Here is a 27,327-nt window from a genome sequence, read left to right on the forward strand (position 1 = left end):
TCTGCTACAGTCCACCTCATCAGAAAGTGGAAAAAGATGAAAAATTCATTATATACCTAGGATATCCCACAATCAGAGCCCTTAGCTCTCACAGGAGATTTCAAACATGTTGGAAGGGACAAGTGGTATGCTACAAGCAATCCCAGAGATTTCTGGAATGTTTTGAGAACAGTTTCTTGATGGGTGAATAAGAAACTGAATAAAGGAGACACTCAGCTGGAGTTACTCATCGAAACATGAAGAACTGATAAGGCATGTGAACATCAATGGCATCGTTAGCTCAAATGAGTTTTAGATGGTGGAGTTTAAGATCCTGAAAGAAGTACACAAGAGAAATCAGAATTCTGGACTGCAAGAAAAGGGATTTCAGCTTCTTCAGGGATCTGCTTGGCAGGATCTCATGAGAGGCTGCTCTGAAAGAGCAAAAGAACCCAGAAAACCTGGTACATCTTCAAGGACAACCTCGCCAGAACAAGGACAAGTTCACTCCAATGCATAGCAAGTCAAGCAGAAAAAACAGTGTGGATGAACAAGTGCCCCCTGAGCTCGAATGTGAAAAGGAAGTACATGGAAAGTAGAAGCAAGGATGGGCTTCTCAGAATGAATAGAGACACTGCCTGAACATGCAGAGACAGAATTAGGAAAAGCCAAAGTTCACCTGACGTTAACATCAACAAAGCATATGAAGGGCTTCTTCAACAAAAGCTGTGAAAGAAAAGCCCATAAAATTATGGCTCTGCTGTTCCATGGCACAAGGAACATAGAGGCAGAGCGCACAGAAATGGTTGAAGGACTTGAGGCCTTCTTTGCCTTGCTATTTACCAACAAGGTTTCATCTCGGGCTTCCCAGATCCCTATACATAGTGGCAGAGCCTGGAGGACATCAGAAGAATAAGGCAAGAAGCACACCTGCATATTGGAAATATTCAAGTCCATGGGACAAGGTGATATTTGAGAGTGCTAAGGGAGCTGGTCAATGCCTTTCCAAAGTTACTTTATCATCTTCAAGAGGTCAAGGAATCAGGCAAGGCTCCTGGTGACTGGAAGGTGAATGTCACACTTTTTCAGAGAAGACAAAAACGTGGATTTGGGGAAATAAAAGTGGGTTAACCTCACCTTGGGCCCCTGGAAGCCAAGTCCAGGCAACCTGAAGGACAAAAACATTACTGTGAACAGCCAGCATGGATTTTTGAACAGCAAATTATGCTCATCAACCTGATTGATTCCTGTATCTGCAGATGAGTGGATTCCTATTACCTTGACTTTAACACAGTTCTTTGGTCTCCCATGATATCCTTGTACCTAAGTCATATATACTGTTTCATACACAGCTTACAAAATGGATCTAAAACTAGCAGTACCACTGTTCTTCATTGACTATGATCACTGGTGTGAAGTTCCATTAGAAGACAGCTACAAGTGACACTTTTTAGCAGTTGAAGCTGGGGCCTATTTTCACCTGCATCAGCAGTAAGATGGAACACACCCTCAGCAAGTTGAGCAACAAAACATCAGCTTGGGGCTAGCATTTGACATTTTCGAAGCCAGTTCCTCACTCACAGGGACCTTGATAAGCTCAAGATATGGGCTGACAGGAACCTCACGAATTTCAACAATGCCGAAGTCCAGAATCTGGGATGAATAACTGCATGCAGCATTACTGGGGACTGATGAATTGGGCACTGACAAGACGTCTTCCACTACCTAACAGAAGAAAAAACAGAGCCAGACTATTCTCAGGGATACACACTCAGACAAAAAGAGGCAACAGATACGGGCTGCAACAAAGGAAATTATGATAAGTATTAGGCATTTTGTCTGTTTGTTCAGTTAAACCATTAGGGTGGTCCAGCCATTAGAACAGCTGTGGAACCTCCATCCATGGAGATACTCAAGTACAGAGACACTAAAAACACGGCCGAACGATGTGCAAAGAAACTTTTAGGCTGGATTTAACTTCAAAGATAGTCCTCCTTGAAGTAAGTAACTGGTCCATGCAACCACCTGAGGCCCCTTTCACCCTTTTTTGATTCTATCATAATTTGTTTGGCAACTACTGTACACATAGAGAAGATGCATGCCATGATTTTTTTCTTCCATACAAACTAACCTAGACGTTAAAAAGAATGAATGGGTAACCGTGTTGGTTAGCTGAGATTGGTGTCAGCAAAAAGAAAAAAGCAAAACAAGGAAATTCCCAATGTATGTCCAACTCTTCACAGCCTCCAAAATTGACTGTAATTCTTTCAGATGTACTCAAAGGTATTGGATGTTTGTTGCTTGTATTAAATTAAATTACTAAAAAAGTCAGTGTTGATGAATGCCCAGTAACCAGCTGCAGGACAGCACTATATATATATATACATACACTGTATGTGTATACATATATATATATACACTGCTCAAAAAACTGTATCCAGTCCTAGGAATAGCGTCCACCTTTTTGAGATAGTAACTTCCATGTCACAGAGAGGAACTGAACTGAGTTAATGCATGGCGCACTGAATGTTGGCAGAACTATTTCAGAGAGAAACAGTCAATTAATAAAATCAAAATAGTACACAGGCATCAGATATATGGGCTGGGGGAAACAGAAACAAAACATTAAGGCTCCATATGATAACTGTATAATGGCTTAGGCAAGATGTTAACTTATTAAAAGAAAACATCACCCAATTCCTCCGAGGCACATTTCGTTAGAGTAGGGTGAAGGAAATGTTCAGGAAGGATAAAAACAAAACTACCCTACCAAAACCAACCAACCAACCTCCATCTTTAGGTTACCTCTTCTTTCTCTCTCCTGTCCCACCCCATATTATTAGCCGCAAGCCCTGGTCACCATGATTTTGTCTCATGTAAAGCAGTGGAACACATGAAACATTTTGGTAGAATATCTTTTCTCATTCTGCATGACCAGAAATACTTAAGATCAAAGTCCACCTTAAGTCAATACTGTTGCATAAGTATTGCAGGGAAAGACTGCCATACCATTCATCTATACCAATACGTGACTCAGTGAAGAAAATTCTCTTTATAAAGAGCAATCTAAATCAAAAAATGAAAGAGCAATCTAAATCAAAATGAAAACATCTGCAACAATCCCTCTTACCATCCTTTTTTTTTTAATAGAATAATTTGCTTTGACTTAGTATTAGTTACCTCTGATCTTTATGAATTAAATCTTTTTCTCCCCTCAAACACCTATCTTAAACCAGACATGTCTACTCTAAGCCAGGAACTTGCATCATGTGACAGTACTCTTAATAATGTAAGAGTGTTTTGATTTTTTTTCTTTTAAATTAGCCTTGGCATAACTCAGGCATTGTTAATTTATTAAGGCTTGAGAAAAGAGCCATAGAGACAAATGAGAAAGGTCAGTGGACAGGAAAGGCGGGCAAGAAAATTAAAAGAAAACGCTAGGAACAGCTCAGATTATTTAGTTGACATTTTCAGGGAAAAAAGAATTTTCCAGTTGTTTCCCTGATACCATCAAGCACGTAAGTGAAATTGAAGTCAGATTGCATGCCACATGAAAAGAAAGTATTTGAATGTTTAAGTTGATAATGCAACAGTTTTGTTTTATCTCCTCTTTTTTTTTAATGGAATAATGAGCATACACACAGATCCTGTACTGGCACGGGCACTCAGGAAGCCTGTGGCTTCTGTATACTATGTTTTAGAAACATTTTAAAAAATATATACTAACTTAATACACTCCCTCAGTTACTATGGTAATAAGCACTTTGTACAAGTATAAAGATATCTAAAAGGTGTTTTTAATTCATATTGATATCAACCTATTCTCCCATGTTATAAAACACATGAGATACACTGAAGAAATAAGCCAAAAATCTACTACTGAACATGACTTCTTAGAAGAGACTTTTTGGAGACTAATGCCAAATAATTTTCTATTTTGCTGTGAAGTTATTGATTTCTAAGGCAGAAACTTCATATAAACCATGCCTGAAAAACACTACTCTGAGCAGACAACATATCCAAATATTGTGGAACTACTACAAGTAGCAGATGTTTATAAAGTCTGTATTATAAAAATACTAGTCTGTATTACAAAGATCTTAGTATAATTGACAAACAACAGTTCAAAAGTTCCCTGAGAGTGGTACTTAACAATGACAACACAAACCAATAAACCTTAGTTATGAAATAAACAAAGAAAAATATATTTTGAGAGGAAGGGACACCAGAAAATGGAAAACATGGATGTTTCAACCTTCACACTAGCCCTGCAAAGGGATCTGCTGGCCTCAGTATTCCTGAGAACTGCAGGGAATTCAACGGCAAGCTCTCTCCCTGTGCTAGTGGATGCCATTTGTGGACTAGCCCTTAATTTGCCACCAAAATAAGTTTACCCAGTTTTCATTTCCTACCTGTGGACGCAGAGCTTTTTTTTTTTATTATTATAGTATATATAAGCTAGAAATCATAATGCATTTATTCTACAACTCTATCAACTATTTTAAAACAGCAGCAAAATACAGAAAGCAGAGCCCCATTTATATAAACTTTGAATGCTTCTTCAGAGAAGATGGCATACTCCTTAGTTTTACCAGACTCTTTAGTCGTATACTGAACTATTCAATTTGATTTTCCTCTTTTATACCCCATTTTAAAAGATTAAAACTGCACTATACGGTTTCTTAATGAAATAAGTTCATCTCTCTCCCTTTATTTGCATGAAGAAAATATTCCAGACCAAAATTGCAAGAAGACAAAATCTTAATATGCAGTTTGGTAAAGTTCGAGTCAGTCTTCGAACAACACGTTTATCTATCCAGTAAAGCTTGCGTTAATGCGATGTAAGAGTTTGGCAAATTCAACTCTAATGGAGCATAAAAGTGCTTTTGCTTGAAAGTGAGATCATTTTTAAAAATTCAAAGCATGATCACTTTTTCCTTTTTTTGCAGGAACAATCTGATACAAGCAGCAAAGCTTAAATAAACTAGAAACATTTCAAATGATCCATAAAGGATTAATAAGCACTGCAGGAAGTCCTATAGGCTCAGCGTATACATTTTCCATCTTTTTCTCCTGCGACAGGCATGACATGAAATTCTAAACAGAACTCAAGTTTCAAAGTCACTGAATGTTAAGGTCTGCAGCTTTGATACTGGGGTAGAGTGGGGTCACCATCTTGGAATACTTAATTTAAACAGATAACAAAATATTGATTTTATTAGCATAATAAAGCCCCCAAATTATGGCCCTTCACAAAAATTTTTTCTACTCACAAATAGACAAATGGACAAAAGCAAGCCAAAAGGGGTAGTAGTAAGCTACAGGCCACTAATATAACAAGAACAAAATGACAGCTATTATTTTGGCAGAGATAATCTATGCTGAAACACAAAACACACACGCACACAATTTCTTTCAATACAATTTTCTTGTCTTCCCACTGACTTCTATGATTACCACAGAAAGCAGGGTTCTAAACACATTTCTCAATTGAATCTTCAATCAATAACGGTAAAAATTTGAGAAGGGAGATATGGGAAAATGCATTATAGCATTAGTAAGTGTTTGCAAAACAGACCGAACTTATCAACATGCATAAAAGTTGAAAGGGAATAAAATGAGAAAAAAAATCAGTAACAACAGATTTTCTACCTTTACTTGACCAAACTAAGTCAACAAAATTCACCCAAACTCCAAAATCCAAACGGCAGCAGAAATTGCTTAGACCAGGCCTGGTCCAAGCAATCCAATTATGCAGGTCCAATTCTTTTCTTTGAAGTACCAGAGTTGTAAAAATAAAGAACAATTCTGAATTACTTAATAGCCTTTGGGAAATGTGAACATTCAAAGGTATTTTGCAAATAATGACGAGAGTGATCATTTAAAAAAAAAAATATATATATATATAAAGCAACAAAATTAAGCTAAATGGAGAGTACCTACTAATACTAGTTTCACTTTATGAAAGAGAAATATTAGAAAAGTAAGAATTAGATGTCTGCAAAAACCCAAAACAATAAAACTTCTGTGATCTCAGACCAAGGTCAACTTGACCCAAACAAACTCAATTTGCTAGCAAGAATCCAGACTGGCTTCACCACTGACGTAGGAAAGAAGATAAATAATTCATACTGGAATTGAGAGCTCCTCTTGTTAGAAAACGAAAAAGTTTAGGCTCTGCTAAGCTTGTCAGGCTTTTTACCACCCAGGCTTTCTGTTAAGAGCCAAGAACTTCAACAGGGGAAACTGTTTAGGTGACGGTTATACACAAATTGGGGAAGTTCTTACAAGAGTGGGAAACAAGAAATTCCGAAATGTAATAGACAAATTCCAAGTTATAAAAGAGCATAAATATAAAACCAGCAAGGATAATATTGGCCATATTGGGGAGGGAGGGAGGGAGGGAGAGAAAGAAAGAAAGAGGGAGGGAGGGAGAGAGGAGGGATGTGAGAATGATAAATGTTAGCTCACAGTGAGAGACTGAAGCTGAAAGGCAAAAATTATGCTAAAATAATACACTAATCAAAAGGAAAAGTGAATGAGAAGAAAGAAGCAGAAAAAAACGAACAAAGGACTAGAAGTAATCATTTCTCTGTATAAAGCCAGCGGAGAGACCTTGCTTGAAATGCTATCTACAATCTTGGGTACATCACTAAAAACAGATAAAAGAAACCAATGCAAAGAACAGGAACAAAAAAACGCTCTATAAATACAAAAAAAAAGTATGCTACAATAATTTTTCCAGTGGTTACAAACACACCAGATATAGTGAAATACCATCACTGTCTACTAATATTTGAAAATAAAGAAGAGCAGCATCAGAAGGAGAAAAAGCATGTTACAAAAAGTAGATATATGTATCAAAATATGTAAGTTTTGAGTAGCTGAAAGTAAGATTTTTATTAAAAAATCTCAGGCTTAGCAGAATCTGATATATGTTCAATAGAGCAGCTGTAATAAGTTTAAATATAATAATATGCAGCATTGGGAACAATCCTAGTTCTTTACGGAAGTAGGAAAAGAAAATACTACACTTGAATATCGAGAAAGCAGATGAAAAGGACTTTGGTAAATAGCTGCAGCCTTTGTGTACCCAGCAAAACCACAGCTCGCATCAATTTCAGTGCCCACATGGCTCTGCCACCAGCATCGTGGCAAAACAGAAATAAAAGAAGTGCAAAAGACAGTCAAGGAAAACAGAAGTTGAAAAGAGAAAGCCTAGAAATGCAGACAATGAGGTATACAGATAAACTTGTTGTTTTGTTTACCCTTCTTTGCAATTCAAAATAGAATTTCAGTGAAGCTGAAAAGATGACAAAAATCACAGTGGTGAACAGAAACATCTTGAATGCTATAAAATAGCCCTTGGATCTGCTTACCACTAAGTGTCATTCAGAAGCTCCATCTGCAGAAGACTTGGGCATTCGTACAGGTGAAAATACTCCTGTTTTATCCAAAAAGTTAGCCACTACCCAGGAACTTGCATCTCCTGCAGAAAATTCTGTTAAATAAAAGTCGTTGATGGAGTTCCTTGAATCATTACTGATCCACCTGATGTCAAATCATAATGAGGCAAATCTCTTTCTTAAATAGAACTTGTTTTTTTCATAGGTTAATACTTAATCAGTCTATATTTTGTGGGGGGCAATGCCCTAACAAACAACATTTGAACATTTTTCTCAATATTTAAACCAGAGTATTTGTTTCCTCATGAGGTTTAAATCTCTTTTATTTTCAGAATGTGTTCTTTATGATTCAAGCAGTGCTACAGAAAGTGGTACTGCTGACAGAGAATGAGGGGTGCACAGTTTGCAATGGGAGAGCACTGTGCTTGAACGCAGAGAACAAGTGCTGGCAAAGCACTGAAATGAATTACAGATAGGTTTTCCTACATGCAACCTCCCTTACCGTTCCTATCCAAGTTAACTGTTCATAAAACTTGACAACCCAGTATAAAATTAATATACATACACAGCAAGTCAATTTGCGTTTGCCAATTTTAATTTTATGAAATAATGGCACCTTGTATTTCCCACTTCAACCTTGTCTCTCTCCTTTCCTGTAAATTCCTGTCTTAAAGCGACAACTTAAATATGTCCAGTGGAAGAAAGGAGACAAGGGGAGAGAAGCAGATAAGTTTAAAAAGTAAGTGGATGACGAGGAAGCGAAGGGCAACAATGAAGGTACGACAGACTGAGCAATTTAAAAAAAAAAAGTTTCAAAGGGTAACTATGAAAAAGAAATGACTTGTTGATCACATAGGACAAGAGACTGTAGGATTTTCTGTGCTCCTTGTATTAACTGAAGAGGAAAAATGCTATCAGTTAATAAATCTATTCACAATATTTTTACTGTAAACTTTAAAAGCATGTTCAACAGTTCTGTTGCGTTTTTTTTTTAGAACAGTAGCAAAGATGCATGTTATCCTTCCCACTACTCAGAAGTAACTTAATAAACAATTATGGAGGTGGGGTAGAAGAAAAATGAGAGAAAATGTATTTTGTTTTTTCTAATAGCTGATCAATTTGGCTGTTTAATATAACTGAAAAGGCAAAAATGTTAGGTGTTGAGAGCAGAAACGTGTTTTCCCAAAGGCGTTATTAACAATTAATAATCATTACACAGTGCCTTGTTTACCTGACCTTGTGTAAATTTAGCAGCCTTGTAATTAGACTGGTATTTTGCACATTCGTATATTTCCATGCATAGGATTTGACTCACTCATTCATCCATTAAACTTTGCTTGACAGACATAGATGGATAATCAGGGTACAATTTGTATTTACTGGATTACAGAAAATTGCCCAAACTGTTAAGTTCAAGGAAAGCATGTTCTTATCTTTCTCTTGTGAAAGATTTAAAAGCAATTAAACATCAGAGGATGGCCCCAAGGCTCTCTGAAGAAGTAGCAGAGCTTTTATAAACTGATAGCACTAACACAACTTTGCACTATAATGAAAAGAAATAAGGACTACATTCTCCTTTAGGCAACACAACAAAGTAATTCCTCAGTAAGACACGTTTTCCATAAACACTAACATCTGAGTGTTAAGCTCAGCCTCATGGAAGAAGAAGAATTTACATTAAAAGCTTTAAACTAAAAGAGGACAGGTTAGAGATTAGATATAAGGAGAAAATCTTTACTCAGAGGGTGGTGAGGCACTGGCACAGGTTGCCCAGAGAAGCTGTGGATGCCCCATCCCTGGGGGTGCTCAAGGCCAGGCTGGATGGGGCCTTGGGCAACCTGGTCTGGTGGGAGGTGTCCCTGCCCAGGGCAGGGGGTTGGGACCAGGTGATCTTTAAGGTCCCTTCCAACCCAACCCATTCTGTGATTCTATGATTTTCCTTCCCCAATGCAAGAACAAGTCTTTGTACTGTGGAAATTAGGAGAGATTTTCTCTCACTCAGCCACTTTCCAGTAACTTCCTAACTTTCCAAGCAGGTGGGGGAATTATTCACATGCTTTTCTGATGAGAAAAAAAGAGTCTTAAAATTCAGATGTTTGTAAGCATTATCCATAACAATGAAATAGTATTTCTAGATTTCATTAAATGTTCAAGAACACAATTGATTAGGCACTTCAGATTAGTCCCAAACTAACACTGTTCTCTTAAAAAAAAAATCAAAAAAATACAGCTCTGTCCCTCTTCAGGCTCTCTCACCCAATAAATACACTTGTGTTTGGTGCTTTTTTTCCCCCCTACAAAAACAACCCCAATAGAAGCCAAAAAAGCTTAGTACCTGGATAACGCCTCTACTGCATAGTGATTCTGGTGCCTAAGAAAGTTTCTCTGCTCAGTCGTCAGTACAGAATGCTAATCTCTTCCTATGCTGCACGAGGGAATCCACAGGCAGTTTTGCTCCCATTTGAAAAATATGAAACCTACTTTTCTCTGTGGAGGACAGATTTTTTGTATTATTCCAGGTGCTATCTATTTTCATTCAGGTAAGTGATAGAGACAGTTGAAGATTAATAACAGCAACTGAAATCATATTCTATGCCATCATCTAGATTCTGTAAACGTCAAAAGTTACAGGAACTGCTTAAACATAGATGGATGGACATTAAGCCTTCATACTTCCAGCATCAAGACTAGATTCTTGTAGCACTTCCTATAGTATATTTATTCCTCAGTTTTTGTCAGACAATCCTCAAATGCGAGGGGAAAACTGAGGCACACTGAAGTTTATAATGTTTCTAAAAACTAGAAATGTCATTTACCAAACATCTACCCCGTCACATTCTGGTAAGCAAAACAATGATCCAGCATATCAGTTCTAAAGTTGAAGGGGTTAAGTTATTTTGCATAGCCATGGTACTGCCCTAAGAGCTCCAAAACACATAAGAGAAATAAGAAAAACTCCTTTGTTAATATAGTTATTTAAACACAGCTGGAACGTCCTAAGACCAGCTATGAAGTCTGTTAGAAAAAAAATAATCTGAAGTATCATAGTGTGAGAACTCCATCTTGCTTTTTGTCTTTCGCTAGATGTCATTCTGCCTCTGTTTTTGACCGAAGATCTTTCCTATTATAACACGGTTTCTAAAAGCTTGCTAGCACCATATCATATCTGATGCCTTCCACACAGTTTAGTGTCTTACCACTAATGGATAAAAAACAAGCAAAAAATTTCGTAACTAAAGAGTTACCCGCAATTAAGATGATAGGGGAGGAAGGAAGTGAAAAAAGTCTGTCTAGATGCCTTTCTTCTGAAAAAATAACTCACCTATAATTTATAAGAGATGGAGTCAGTGGCTATGGTGCTGGCATATCCCTAGCCTTGGTTACGATACTAGTCATGGTTATGACGCTGGCTCCTCCCCTGTGAAGATCTGTGTCTAGAAAGAAAGGCACTAATTTAATTTACATAGAAATTAAATGTGCTTCTCACTATGAAAGCTTGTAATCGTTCCTAGATCATTTTCCTCATTCTCACCACAATCTCAGATGCTCCTTAAATAATTATTTGTTACTCAGGGTCTTCCTGAATGACACCTGATTACTGAATGGCATCTTGCCACTAGCTTCGTGAAGCCTTTCACAAATGGACTCAACAGAAAATGTCAAAAATATAATGTTGGGGTAATACCTGACCATTTCTTGGCAGATTCTATTTTATATAAATAATAATTATTTATTTTATTAATTTTAAGTCCTTACAATGCATGACTTGTTCTTGTTCGGAAGCCTCCAGAGACAGGCAGATCATACAGAATTTTTATGAATTCTCTGTAAGACATCTCAGTCTCTTTCACTTGATGGGTTGGGGAGGGAGCAGCAGCATTTGATATTAAAACTATCTTATGTTTAATCAACCAGGAAACTCTCTCAAGAACCATATTGCAATTTAGTTTACTCCATTATTGCTACTTCATTGATTGTGTTAAAAACAAAAAATAAAAAAACTAACAAGGTGGTCCCAAAAAGCTGCCCCATTAAAGGAACAAGAGAATATAAATACTGATCCCTTGTCGCAAGAAGAAAGAGGTAGAAAGCAGTAGGAGGGAGGGAGAATTTGATTAATTGCTTCCTTCAAAAAACACGCAAATAAGAAAGAATTGTGTGAAAAAGCATCTCAACACTGCATGAACTACTGGAAGACAATCTAGCGTCTAAATAGCCATATTAATTTTATTGCCTTTATTCATACTCATGCAAGTATATAAACAGACACATACATAGAGAAATTCCACCAAATTCAAATTTTAAATTCAACCTTTCTGCTTGACAGGTGGTCACATGAATGGGTAGCTTGGTATCTGCTAGTTCATTGCAAGACCATCCAGCATGAATTCCTTTAATATGAGAAAAAAATACGCATTATCCACTAACAATTATTACAAGAATTACAACGTTCTTGGAAAAATGTAGTGTGATTTTCTGCAACAGAATCCAGTATAACCCATTTTGTTTCTTTGTATTTTTGAGGGGTGAGGGGGTTCTCTGTTTTTAAACAATTCTACTCCTTTGTAGTATAGACGAATGTTGCTTTGGATATTAAATTGAGAATTTATCTTAAATGGAAACAAACAACTTCGCTAAAAATTAGACATTTATGACTTGCAAATTACAGATACTAATTATTTTCAGTATATACAATTACGATATTCTCAAGAGGTATTAATTTTGGGACAGATGTGCTTTCATCATGTAATTTGGAAATTAAGTTACACTCTCACGTATGGAAGCTCAGAAGTCTGAATTTGTGTAAAGATAGGATTGACAGAGAGGAATTTTGTCTTGCTAATTTTCTCTCTCTCTCTGATGAGAGTGTGGCCAGCAATCCTCACAGCTGGGTTGCCTTGCACTCAAAGGAATGGGGGCTGACTGCAGAGTTGATGAGGATACACTTCCACTTGACTCCACCTCCTATTTTGTCCTTTCAGATAATTCTTCTAAATCCAGTAACTTCTAAATATTTAAACAATCATTAAGACATACCAACTGTAAAATATGCACAATGATAAATCCTTCACATCCTTGACAGAGAGCAGAAATAAGTGTTGCTAATGCAAATTATCTGAAAAAAAAGATATTTAAAATACACAATCTAAACTGAAGACATTAGTAAAGAAATTTCCATCAAATGGGGGGGAAAATGAAGAATATTGCTATGTTGACTATAAGTTCAATAGGAAAGGAAAGCTAGTTATTACAAAAATTCTCTCTTCTACACATGTATTTCTATAATCTTCAAAGACAGGTGAGACAAGTGATAACGGAAAAAACATAAGAAAAAACACAAGTTAGATAAATCTCTTGGATGATATTGCTGTTGAGTGTGATGGTTAATTAAAGAAACCAGTTTGGGAGTTCATACTTTCTTGTTTTCCACATTTGACCTGTAGCCACCAATACAGAAAAGAAAAAAAGACAAAACAAAAAAAAGTAACGTTTTCTGGTCCAGAAAAAAGAAAAAATCTTCAAACATCAACACCTTGTTTACACCGTTCTATAGGAGGCTCGAGATAAAGATTCAAGACATTCAGAGTATGTGCCAGAGTTCTAAAACCTTATTTATTTATTTATTTTTGGATGGAATGAGTTCAGTCACTGCATAAACATTTTTTATCTGGAGATCTGATAATCACATGGATCTGATGCCTCTCTTGCAGATGTCCCTTAAGAAGTAATGATTTTGTTCATAAGAAAAGGAAAACATCTACTTTTCAAATTTTGCAAAGTCTTTCTTTTTATTTAGAAACCTAGCTTACCTTTGGAAAACCTCAGAAATGTTTTTTTACATTTGTGGATTCAAAACATAACACAATCACTAGGCTGAAGATACTTGGATAGCTGAAAATCTTCAGATGAAAGAAAATGAAAAAGACAATAGTCCTTGTCATTTAGCTGCTGTAACAGTTTTAGCAGGACTGCACAGCTTTTTTCTTTTTTTTTTTCCTACTATAGGATGCTGCAGCTGTGGACAGACTGAAGAGACAATAATCTTCCACATGGCATGAAAAGAGGGAGGGGAGGTTCATCTTTAACAATAAAAGGGCCTTTAAGCCAGTATGCCATCATAGAATGCATAGAACTAAAGCACAGGCAAAGTTGCCAACTCTCCAGGCCTAATTTACGAAAAGACAGTACAAAAACATGCTCACATGAATAAAAATAGAGTAATTAATGTTTACAGTTCAGTAAGAAAGTAGTGGTAAAGTCCATCAGTAGATGCCATTTAATGAAAATGATCTGAACACATCTAGCCAGCCTGACAGCTGAGCTTCAAGGATACTTAAATACCTATATGCCGGATGCTACGTATGGACCAATGCCTGTTTTGTACAGCTTGACTATCTGACTTGGAATAAGGTTTTGCACTCAAATCATTCCATCTCCCAAAGCAGACATCGAAAGCACTTATTTTCTTAATGCTTGGGGATTAAAATAATTAAAAAATCATTTGTATGTATCCTCTGAAGGATATTCCGACACTGCAAAAAGTGGAGACTGTAGCACTTACAAGACCTTGACTTCTGAGCAAGGCACTGTGAAGCAAATGCAAAACCCTTTCATGAAGCCTTTTTGACGTTTTTTCCTGCAGATGGGAACATTCTCATTTAAAATGCAGTAGCATCTCTCTTTCATCTCAGATGATCCAAAACTTCATTGGCTCTTAAGCATCTCTCTCAAACGCAGAGAAGTACAGGTTTCATGGGGCAAGAGGAGCAACAAATGCCACCGTACAAGGCACACTGGCATCTCCTACGCCAGAAGAACTGTTATAGACAACTTGTTGCACTATCTCAGATTTCTCTTGGCTGCTGTAAAAGAAAAATGATTAAATCCCTAGAAGTCTCATTCAGGAAAGGGGTTGCCTTCCCCATCCCAAAGTACACGAATGAAAGCGCAAACAGAGGGGTTTGCTCTGAAGCTGGTTCACATCCAACTCACTTCCAGAACCAAGCTAGAAAGTCTGAACTACTCACTTATCTCTTCAATCCTTGAATGCCTACACATTCATTCAGTTTCTCTTAAGCACCAAATACTAAATAGTACCAAGCACTAAATAGTTTCAACTTCATTTAAATAGCCAAGTTTTTGAAATAGCCCTCAAACTACACAGCTTGTATGTGATGAGATTTCAAATACTGGAATCACTTCCACTGAGGAACACCTTGTTTAATTAAGATTAATTTACCAAGAAGTAGAGCTGTGACTAAAAGTTACTGGAAATATTTTCTGACAAATTTAACTGCTTTAAACCAGAAGATTGAAATAACTCCTTCATCAGCTAAGAGTGGAAAAAATAAATACCTACAAGACCCATCCCCACAATGCCAAAGAAAAGCATGCTGAAGAAAACACAGCTGAAACTTCTGATGTACGTGCCTTCTGCCACCTCCTATCTCCATTATTTTGTTACTCAATAATTTTCAAGGATATGGACTATGAAAGACAGCAACAACAACAACAAAATGTTTACAAAAGAAGGTATAGTCTGCACCAAAAATAGTTTAGTTTCCCAAATGCTAAAAAATATTTTAATCTGTCTTTTAAAATTGAAAGCAGGTTCATAATAAAGACAGATACTTTGAACAGGTAACTTAGATTTCATACAATTATTATAAAACTGTCCATATCTTGTTCTTTTCATATGTCACTCAACTCTGAATGTCCATGGATAGACCCACTTTAGTTTTACTTTTTAAACAACAGGTTAAAATAAAAGACATTTTCTAAAATCAGTGTTAGACTACAGATTTCTGCATTATCATAACTCCTAAGACAACATTTCTGATTACCACATTTTTAGGTCGCACATGTCAAATAAACTTGTCTTTGCAAAAAGAACCGTGTCCAGTGAAAACACGGTCTCTTCAGCTTCGGATTTTAGCTTTGTTTTTCTGGAAAGATGCAAGATGCTTGAGCACCGTAAGAACTGTCAATTAAGCATATATCAACCAGTATCACATACTCAAGATCAACAGACAATCCTTTTTGTTACCTCCCAGCAAGCTGGCTATAGTGCACTCTCTAGTAACAAAAGTTCATGCGTAGTAATATAGACTTAATCTCTTCTTTGATATTTGTTGTCCCAAGTTCATATAATGTATTAACTATATCAAAACTACACAAGAACTGATGGTTTTAAGACTTACTTTAAGCCTTATTTATGTTTAGCTGGACTTCCATTTATTGTAACGTCTCTAATTTGAAACTAGTAGGACGTTTCTCCATCCAAAACTGCATACAAATTTAAATTAAAAGCAACGAAAATCTGAACAGATTGAAAATGGCCATCTCTAAAACTACTGTCAAAAGGAGAAAGAATAACATTGATCTTTACAACACCAGTGACTTGTCATGAATCCTCTTTTGATTCATGATTTCTTGTTGGGGTAGTCTCAGAAGAAGTGAATCCTAGAATCTATGTAGCATCCTAACATTTCTGTCAATCCAAGGTGTTTAAAGAAGGGCTTAATCTCTCGCTCTTAAAGTAGTTTGCCCAGGCACTATTCCTAATGTAATTCTGGCAGACCTCTCAATAGGCTACACACATTCTCCCAACATTTTAAGTTCCGGGTTACAGAATCCCATAACAAATATTGCTGTTGGTAGACCAAAGCTACGCTACTTTGCATTCAGTTTAAAGCTAGAACACGGAGTTGCAACCATAACTCTGTATTACAGCACAAACAAATGCTACCAAAATTCATCATTGTTTCTACCGGAGTAACAGATCGGTTCCAACAGAGTACCTTCAGAGACAGAGCATTCTGTAATCCTTTGAAAACAGAAACATCTTGTTATTAGAGAAGTGATTCAATCACCTAGGTAAACATTACACACTTGGTGGCAATCATAACCATGACCATATTTACCTGTGGGCACATTTCCTGTAACGTGATCTTCAAATTACTGCCATTTATAAGCCTAAACAGATAAATTATTGTGATAATAAACCCCTACATTCCTATGATCTACCTACAGAGGAAATTACAAAGTTGGTTTTACTCTATTGAGGCAATCTGCATTTCTTAGAACCTCTTCCATGCTGGGGCTAACCCAGGGAGCATTTTCTACAGTTAGCTGAGACATATATCTAGAATCATTAAGAGTCCTCTCTGGCAAGGTACCTGACTTGAGACTAAGCACTAGAAAGAATCAACAGCAAACAGGTACTGCTCCTTGGCTCTTGTTCACTCGTTCACAGTGCCTGAAATTCTGAGTGCACAGAGTTGCACTCAGTTTCACTCAGCCATCAGAGAGATGGATGCATGTCCATCATGGCTAGTAAAATCCAATGAAGAGAGTTAAACCTTTTGTAAAGGCGTATCGATCATTACTTTGAAACACTTCACTAAAAATCATATTGATGCTGCAAGTCTAAAACAAACAATTCCTTTACAGGGCAGAAGTTGCAGTAATAGCGAATCAATCCCAGTTAATAGATGCCATGAGTGCTGTGACAAATAACTGCTTACTCATCCCCAAAATGCCCTATATGTGGTGACCAAAGGGTTATCTTTCATTATTCGGTAGGTGTAAACTATGTCAGCAAAGACAGAAACATAATGCTTTCACTTAGTGACCGCTCTGTTCAATAATCAAGGTATTTCCAACTTTCTTCTGGTTAACCAAAACATGATTCAACCTATGACCCATCTGTCAACCTCAATCGAGAAAAGAATCAGAAAATGCTATAGTAGAGGGGAAGAGAAAACTCCTGAGAATCTGGTGCCAGCTTCCCTTCCTTCTCTCGGGTCCCCAATAAACTGTGCATGGCATCACATTCATCTTTTATCATTCACTCCAACTGCTTCCCATTCTGCCTTGACTTGGAAGCTTTCAGTACCAAAAATAAATGTCTCTGTTTCTGTATGTATAAACTAAAACGACAGCGATACAATTTCAAGCTTGGAAAAGGCTCAGAAATCCATTCACATACAAACAGGAAGAACTCCCAAAATAATCATTGGAGTTAATTGGACGGCAGCTTCTAGCTAGCTGATTGTGTCTACCACATCAATTGGTGTCAAGATTCCTTGTTTTCTGGCTCTACATTCTCCTCAACACATGTCCATATAGTCCTAGTACTATAAGCATAACAACATTTAAAATATTGTTCTATTGCCACTACTTAGCACTATTCCCTCACTCCAAAAAATCTTCTTACCCCAACCCACCCACCAAACGAAGTAAAGCTTTCAATACATGACTGTTGCAAGAGCATGATTACAAAAGTCATCACCATCATCTACAATCATATTTTCACCTGTTCATGTGGTGTACACCTGTGGGTTGTTGGCAATACACATGATTGCAGTGTGGGAGATTCCAGGTTCAGAACGAGCCCTGTCATCTTTGTTCTCTTAAGCGAATATGCCATGCTATCCCCAAACCTGTGTGAATACTATTGCCTCTTACAATATCGTCCTGTTTATAAATCTTTTACTTTTTAAGTGCATAAAATACTAAGACAAAAGCCAAATACATATATACAAATAATCAAAATGGGAAAAAATACATATATAAACGAATAATTCAAAGATCTCGAACGAGTGTACTAACATGCTTTTATATTGCGACCTAATGTGCAAGCAGTAGACCACCCCACCACAGGTAAGAAATGAGAAATTTTGAGGGCTATTGAACACTGAATTTTCGCAGCTGAACAGCATAAAGTTATTTAGCAGTGTTCAATAGCCTTCAAACTCACTTCTGTCTGTGGGTTAGAGTGGTCCAGTAGAAAGACTGTAAAAATAAAAACCGTGCAATACACGCTGGACTAAGATTTTCCCACTATTTTTTTTTTTTTTGAAGAAAACTTTTAAGGTTTGCATCATCTTACACATTTTGAAAACATAAACTGATCTAAAGATGCCATACACTTCAAATAGTATACAGGCTTTAGCCTACAAATATATCACTACTAATATCATAAATGTACACTTACAAACAAGATAAAAACTTGTAGCTTCAAGGACTATGGCTTAAGAGTCTAACCAGTTCAGTATGGATTTTGATACTGCTCAAATGATATATACAATGTTTTTGTTTTTTTATTCATTTATTTTCACTTGGCAAAACTAACACCTCAACAAGTGAATGACATGGAATTCCTTTTTATGGATATGAATACTGATTTTTATAGAGTTTTTTAAAAGAAGATCTAAGAGTTGGTGTTTATTTACCAAATGCTCAAAACAAGTATTTGAATATTTCAGTGGGAAACAAACCAGTTTGCATCACAATGATTAGATCCTCTACTATAAATTAAACACAGCTCTCATGCATAGAAGTTGGTCACTTTTTTCCATCTATGCTTGTGTATTTCAGCCTTCACCCATTCTCTAGCATGGATGTTTCATTGATGGCTGAGGGTAACACTTCAAAAATGAACTAGCTAAACAAACTTCCCAGCAGCACTTGACAGAGCTACACCTATTCTTCCCCATTTCCAAAGCAGTACAGAATTAATTACCAGTTCTATGGATCTATTGTAAGTATAATAGACTAAAGAGCTATCACAGACACATTTATTGTAAAAGCACAATCCCAAGAGTGTCTAGTAGAGGGCCAAAACGATTAACACAAATGCTTTGTCAGATCAAAGATAAAACCTGCACCGCCCAATTGAGGAATGAATTAGAACAGTGGGTTATCTTTCAAATTAACCAGGGCAGTTAGTGAGGAAAATTTCATGAAAGTGTAATTCTTAGCCTTTGTGAATCCACACAGCAGGCATTCTGCCAGCTGACAAGATGATGAAATTTTCATGCTTAAAAAAGCCCTCTTCATTTCCCAATTTAGATTAGCTAGCGTTTCTCTCTCTTTTCATCTATTTGCTCTTCTGGAAGCAGAATTAAAAAAACACACCATACAACAGAATCAATTTTTCATAGAATAATGCATTTGTGAAAAGAAGTAAAATCTTTGTCTGTCATTTTTTAGATGTATTTACAATTAGGAATAACATTATTAAAATTGATATTGTTAATTCTATTAAGAAATCCACTGATACTGGAACAACGGTAGATAAGTTTTGGAAGGCAGATATAAAATATTTCAATGTTTAATGGGGAAAAATGATTGAAGGAACAAAAATAGAGGCGAATAATTTACAAAAACAATGAGATTGTAGCAGGCTTACGAAATTCTATTTGTGCACTAAAATTTGCATCTTCTTGAAGGAAAGAAGTACATCACCATTATATCTATTAACCTCACACGCCAAAAAGGGAAAATAGATTTTCCACTTTTAGATTTCATGGCACTCCCCCCCCTAAATTTACACAGCTACATATGAAGGCATTTCAATAGCCTAAGGGAAACAACACGCAACATTCCTAAACAGTTAAAAGAAAAAAATACGTTTTTCAAAGCTCATCGAAAATAGTAAGCTTATTCGTTTCAGTGAGCTGTGGATAAGGCCAAAAGGCTCTTAATAAGGCTGACTTTTTATAAAGTACATCATTTTAAGGGTAAAAAAAAAAATCATTTTTCAGCTTATGTTTTTGTATGTATTATGTTTTGTATGCCATTTGACCAACATACAAAAACAGTATTATCTAAAAAAATCAAAATTAACGGAGTGACACAGACAATATATTTGTCTATTTAAACAGATACTTCTGCACCTCTTAGATGCAAGGACTACAACAGGAGACATAAGTAAGTGTCTCAAAGCTTCCTCAAATGTTTCATTCAGATGGTACTTTGCCACACTACTTCTGTGTGTGTCTTTATAGTTTATAGGATTATATACATTAGTGCAAACACCCATTTGACAAGTTTCAACTCCAGCTGTTACACAGTCACTACAAGTACTTGATGAAAGGAATACACTAAAACTCAGAGCACCTGCTTTTCTAAGAGCTAACAGGACAAAAAGTTTTCTTGACCAACTCAGTGGAAAGTCTTTTTTTTTTTTCAATGAGAATTGTGCAACTTCAAAATTACATTTCACACTAAAATAATCTCACCTTTTCAAATCCTGAATGTATTCCACAGTTAAAAAGTAATTTTAAGCTTTATTATTATAGTTAACTAGGTTAAAAGCAATTTCTCAGCACTGAAAACATAACCAAATTTATAAAGCCTTCACTTAAAAGGACAATTAAATTCCTTTTGGAAGACACTTCATTATCCTATATGCTATATAATAAGATACATAATAGATTTTAATAGGACAAATTACAATATTCAAACATTTCAGGATTTGGTTCATAGCTCGGTCTTGCCTAGAAAAAAAAATCTAGACAATGGAGTAAAATATCATGCCACTTTTCATTCTTATCAGAAACAATAGTTTTTCCTGTCCTTAAACTTATCTTCCTTCATTAATCAAGTTTACTATTGCACATATTATGCACCTTGTATCTAGCACTTTATATGCCAAAGATTATTTAGTACTTAGCATTGTGTATTATGATAACGTAAAAATATTAAGTCTAAAAAAGTTAATCAGAAGCAATAAAAAAGCAGTCTGTGTAAACGCATTACCTTGACATATTATATAATAACACACTTTATAATATAATGCATATAGTAGTATCATTTGAATAAAAATTCTGCAGCCAGGTGGACCTTGCAATAAAGTAACTTGAGATTTGGCATTTGGGTAACTTGTCCAAGTCATCTACCTTTACCTTCAATGCAAAGAAAAGATCAATCCTACCTTGTGAAATACTGCCTGAATTTAAATAGACTATGTTTTGTGCTCCTTTTGACGCAAAGACCTTCATTCAAAGACATTTATACATTCTGAATTTATCATGTCCAGAAAACAGATTAGAAAACATCTACATACAATGGAACAGGAACTAACAGAGAAGAAAGAATAAAAAGCATGCTTAGTGTTAAACCATAATTGAACCTGAAAACTATTATGCTAATTTTCAGCATTGTAAGTGCCATCTGCAAAAATATTTTGTAATACCTGAGAAAACAAATCACAAATATCACAAATTAGGTTAGCCTTTCATTAACAGGCCAAATTTTCAAAAACAAACTTTGATATACTCAAAACTTATGAGCATCCAAAAGTTAGGAGTTTGTTCAAAAATGACATCTGACCTGAGAGCTATGAAAAAAGGCCCTACATTAGATAACCAAATAATAAAGACAGCTAACAGGAGGAGAAATTCTATGAAAATTTGACCAGACTGTTAGCTGCCAAGTCAGCATATTACAGATGCAAAAAATATATTAATACAATTTAAAAATCTTTTTTTTTTTCTAACCTGTAACCATTTTGGTCAGTGTGAAGATGGGAATTCCAAATATTACAATATTATTTTTTTTCCACAATGCCATACAATGCTAACCATCTGAAAATATGGAAAACAGAGCTACTTCATCTGTAGTAAAGCTGACAAATACAGTTACAAAAAACATATACAACTGACTATCTTGACATGAAACTGAGCTATCTGGAAAACAAAACAACACAACATTCTAAATTAGTATTTTAAGAATCACTAATTGATAGTTTCATTTTGATGAAGTTGGGGTTTGCTATTGCATGCTACTATTTTGTACAATACAAAAAAGGGTAATATGACATTCACTAAATTCAGGGACAACTTAGAAAACTAATTTGATAGGGCAGAATATTTTCTGAATACTTACGTTGTAGTATTTTCGGAGGTAGCGTCTAATATCCAACAGTAATTTGTTGTTCATTTGAACCACGTGGTTGAAAGGAGGCTCTTCACATTCACTCTTACTGCACCTTTCCAAGCTGGGTTCAATAAATCGCCCCTGAAAACAGAAGTGTAGAACAACGTATATCATGACAGCAGATTATGGCAGCAGAAGTTATTACAGGAGTTTAGACATAAAACTTTGCCTAAGAAAAAGAATAGTCTTAAAGTTTTTTTCAAATAATTTATTTTTTTCACGTATATCTCTAATATCTAGGCCTTCTTCCTTTCCATCATAGTTGGCCACACCCATACACAGTTGGTCCTCTGATAGGACCAACCATTTTCCAACTTTCTTCTTAATGAAAGGTCTTTTGGAGATTATGCTTCCTCTACTACTAAATTAATCACTCCACAAATTATGTTAAGGAAAAAAAAAACCCACAAACATAGCCTGTGAACAAACCACACTTCCTCCAACAATACAGTGTTTCTGTTTCACCAAGGACAACAAGGTCCTGCCTCAACCTACTGTTCAGATCACTGAAATCCATCTTAGGAACACCAATTACAAGATTACTAACAGTGCTGAAGAGACAAACCTTGTGAAACAAGAACAAGGTGACCATCTTTTATTTTCCCCGAAGTGCAAAGAACACCTTTTACAGTTTTACAGAATCTCATTTGCTTTACTTTTGAAAGCTTCTGAATGCCTGACATGAAAATTTCAGAACCTGGAAGCAACGTATGAACTGCTGAAACTGAATTTGGTTGAATTCTCATTAAAATAACAACAACCTGTTAGGTTGGGTGGTTGTAAAACTTTAACAAAGTTCTCTTTCCAGTTAAGGCTTAACAATTATGCTTCTCTGAACCATCTTGGCTAAAACCCCACCCACAACACTAAATAATTCCACTAAATAATTGTGTGGGGATTTTTTTTCTTCTTTTGTTTGTTTTTAATGTGTTTTTTGATTTTTTTTAAAAAGAGTTTGACATCTACTTCTCTTCAGTTAGCCCATCTGCAAGTTGTCAAGCCTATGTGCAATTAACTATTTTATTTACAGCTGTAATGAACAAAAGTCAAGGATTTACAAAGCATTGCTCGATTTGCGTGCTTTTTCGTCTTACTTGCTTCCACAGACCACTTTATTTTGATTCAGAAATATTCAAAACATCTGCTGTTTGTCCAAATTAACTTAAAATAATTACTTTTAATTTAGATAAAAGATTTATTTGCTTTCATTTTCAAGGTTTTCACTACTCTGAAGTTTGCTAATTTGCCAATGACTAATACACGCATAATATCGCTGCAGAGTTAAACACTTGGCCCTATTTCAAGTTGTGATCCAAGGTCCCAGATACATTTTTTGGCAGAACTTCTCAACAAGAATGCACCCCTATGACTTTTTATGTTCAATATACAAAGACAGAAGGAAAGATAACAGAAAAACCTTACTGGCAAGAAAGGAAGTGGAATGTAAGAAGATAAATTTCAAAAACACTTTGTTCCAATTAATATGATTTAGGTTAAGAAATTACCATTGCTACACGAAAGTTTCATTAAATAGAGAACTGGAAGTTACTCAGGTGTTAAGATAAGGCTGCCTTAAAAAGTTACAGTTCACAATCATTCATGAATGTGGGCAAACAGATTAATGAAGCCAGCTTATCTCACATGTTCTCCTAGACTACACTGTTCCTGGCTGAGATGCAAAAATGGGAAAAATATTTCTGCGCTGTCCTATCAGCATATTTCTGTTCCAAAGCTATAAACAGCAGTACTTAAACAATACGGTATCTTCTCCTACATCATATGAATCCTATCTGAAAAGCCCATTCCTCTACAACTATTTTACTCCCTTGCCAATGAAGAGAAATAAAACAGAAAACTAACCGAGCAGTCAAATACATTGTCATAAATATTCTCTGTTCCACATTTGAGGCAGCAAAACTTGAATCTTTCACAGTCTCTATATTTCTCCTCATCAGTGAGCTGAGCTGGGCCACCAACCAAGGCATCATTCTCCTCATCTTTATGGTAATGGTGATGGACTCTGAATTGGGAGGGATCCAGTCCTATTAATAAGAAACAAAAATTTCAAAAGACTAAGAGGTCAACCATGCTAGTAGGCTCATTTTTCATATGCTTGGTGAAGCAGATTCAAAAGAAAGTTACAAAATGTAAATTCAGAAGCTGAAAATCTGTCCTTAGCAAAAAATCCTCTATAAATATAAATACATTTTACAATTTTTAGCCACAAAACATGAAGAAATCTTCTTACTTATCTTCTTACGCAAGATTGCTTTATAAATAAAACAAGCACGTTGCATTATCATGGGAGTACGCAACAGAACATTTTGTTTCTGAGGAAACCACTCCTAACGGATGGCTTTATTGTTATTTTCTTCTTAAGTTACGTTGAAAATATTTCAATAAAAATGTGCATCGTTATTAAGAAACAGTCTTTAAATCAAAATGGCACCATTAAAACTGAAAACAGAGAATAAAAACCCCATTAAAGAAACGCGGGTGCACTGCTATTACCAACTCCTTCAACTCCGTATACAACTGCCAACTCTGATTTCAATGCAGTGGTCGATTTCATTTTGGCTCAGTGGTTAACAGCATGTAGGTTTCAATCTAATGCAGTGGTTAAAATTCAGCAGCAGCATTTAAAACGGCAGCACTGGAGACAAAATGCTTTATTTCTGATTGCCAGAACTCAAGATTTTAAACAAATAAATACACAAAAGAGATCCTAAAAATACTGATTCAACCACAAATAAGTAAATAAGCAAGCAAGCACGAAGTTCACTGCCCTAGGAATAAAACTGCCAAAGTAAACTTAATAAAAATCCTCATTTTTTGTCATCCTTTGTCATGTTCAACCTTTTAGAAGTCCATTTATTCCACCCATAGCTTTTTCTGTTGTTGCTGCTGTTCTTTATCTCTAGCAAATAACACAAGCTAGAAAAAAATCATTTTATGAGAGCGTAAAAGAAAATGTTTAGAAAACTATGGCTTACTTTAGTAATAAGAAAAGATCAAACAGAAGTCCTTGAAAAATATTTTTAAGAAGGACTAATTAAGCCAAGTAAAATATTACCTTGTATCTTTCCATATCGTGTGTAAAATTCAGTAACAAATGTAATAATTATCATTGAAAAAAGCACAAAAGATTACAAATTAGGAAGTGAAAATAGATTTTACTTTTTTACTACAGTACAGGAAGACTTAAAAGAAAACATTTGGGAACAATATTCAGTTACTCTAGATAAATATGACTGCACACATATAACAGTTCTTACACAGGCAGATGCAGATTGTCTTTATATAAGAGGTTTGATATCTGTGACTATTATCACTATTCTGAGCTTCTACTTTACAACTGTAAGACAAATTCAAGGACAAGCAAATTCCAATGTGAAAAAAAGCTTAATTGGTTCTTGATAAAGCAGAGTTTTCACTAAGATTTAATCTTCCTAATTTCAGTTTTATCAAAAGAAACAAATGGCAGTGCATAAGGGTAACAATTTATCTCAAAGAGGTTCTTAAACTTTTAACACAGTTCTCTGCTATTCATTAAGAGGAGGAGGAAAGAAATAAAAAACATTGCTAATATCATATTTTATACTTTAACACGCACGGTACCCCCCAAAGAAAATTAGGGTTGGATTTTTTATTTTTTTTTTAAAGTTTCCTATTTTTGAAAAAAAAAGAGTTGGCAATATATGTGCTGTTTTAGAAAACAAGGAGAATGTTCTGCAACAAACATGCAGTAGATAAAACTTTTAGAAAGGGGACAAGTTTAACGTTAAGATTTTGCAAAACAGAAAAGATCAAAAATCAACTGAAGCATGCAGTAGGTTGAATCTAAGATAGTAATGGTGACTACAAATAAAAATGCACAGATTATTGTGAGCTCAGGACTGGAATGAAAAAAGGTCATTGCAACTTTTTGATACAGATGCTATTAACGTTCAGCTAGAAATCTATCTTTGGTAGTTTCCCCAAAAGCAGTAGCAGAGCAAAATAGTGCACTAAATAAGAGAGAAATTTTGCTCTTCAGTCAACTACACTTTTCTAATATTCAGTCAAAAATGGTAAGAGCCAATAAGCACACAGACATTTGGTAATAATCTAAAAAGGAAAAAAATATATTCATTGAAGAATTTGAACCACACCTATCTCTGAACTTTCTTAGCTGTTTTGGCTGGAGAGAAAAACAGAAAAAAATATTGAGATGATCCCAGTATACATTTAATTTTTAGTGTGTAAACAGCCCCAGTGAAATCAAAGGGTCTGCAAATCAGGCTTTTAAACACCATGCCTACATTAATTATCTGGTGGAATTGGGACCTATTTTTTCTATTATCTCCTTTCAGGAATGGTTAGTTGGTTCGATTAATGCATTTCAGCACACCAACTTGTCTCCTCTGGGACCAGGTCACACTGGACATATTACAATATTTGGTAAGCAAAACAGGGAATATCTAATAAATGGGATTTTTTTTAATTATTATTATTTTTTATTTTAAGTAGTTAGAATGAGAAGGCCCAGTGAACTTCTCTAAACTCCTCTCATCTTCTATAACATCAAGAAAAATCAAAAGGAGTTTGTCTTACTCTGAGAATCAAATCTATCTAAACGTACCTATGCCCCAGGTAAGCTTTCCAGTCTGTCAAAAAAATGTAATGCTAAAACTCACAGATCAACATGGAGTGACAAAAGTAAATAATAAAGGAAAGTTCCACAACTTGTTCCTGGATTACGGAACAGAATCGTTAAAACATTTTTGGCAAGCGAAAAGGTCACTGAGGAAACTGAAACGCCAAGTATATTTCACTCAGCACAATATTTTAAAAATTTCTGCAGATCGTTTTCCAGATTTTCCACAGGCTATTACTGCAATTTCTTCTCTCTCCCAAGCGAACAGAAGCGACAAACACGAAATGCACTGGAGCCGCCAAGTTTCAGCTCTCAAGGAAACGTTTGGGAAGACGTTATCACGTTCTTCCGCGGATTTTTTCGTTTGTGGGACCAAGCCCGGGGTGTTCCTGTCCGTTCGGCGTGCGTTACCCCCCAGCCGCCGCACTCCGGGGGCCGGTCAGCGGCGGCGGGCAGGCCCCGGCCCCGGCCCCCCGAGCGGCGGGCGGCGCACAGAGGGCTGGTGCTGCCACCTAGAGCCCCGGCCGCGCACGTGTGGCGCCCCGAGCCCGGCCGGGCCCGACGGCTGCGGGTGACGGC

At 36.0% G+C, this 27,327-nt stretch overlaps 1 protein-coding gene across 5 annotated transcripts in view; it reads right to left on the reverse strand.

The window, feature by feature from the left end:
- POLA1 (DNA polymerase alpha 1, catalytic subunit) overlaps positions 1-27,327 on the reverse strand; it is a 221,499-nt gene that overhangs the window by 90,511 nt on the left and 103,661 nt on the right. For 2 of the 5 annotated variants that reach the window (XM_083836819.1, XM_083836820.1), the window contains exons 33-34: positions 23,973-24,154; positions 22,062-22,193 (exon numbers count right to left, since the gene is read on the reverse strand). In XM_083836819.1, the coding sequence (XP_083692945.1) occupies positions 22,062-22,193; positions 23,973-24,154 (314 nt within the window). Of the gene's footprint in view, positions 1-11,388; positions 11,777-11,882; positions 12,502-12,581; positions 14,249-22,061; positions 22,194-23,972; positions 24,155-27,327 lie in introns of those variants that run through there. The other 3 variants (XM_083836822.1, XM_083836821.1, XM_083836823.1) reach the window with 3 other exon arrangements.

The sequence above is a fragment of the Anser anser genome (assembly GCF_964211835.1).
Source record: "Anser anser genome assembly, chromosome: 1".
Lineage (NCBI taxonomy): Eukaryota > Metazoa > Chordata > Aves > Anseriformes > Anatidae > Anser > Anser anser.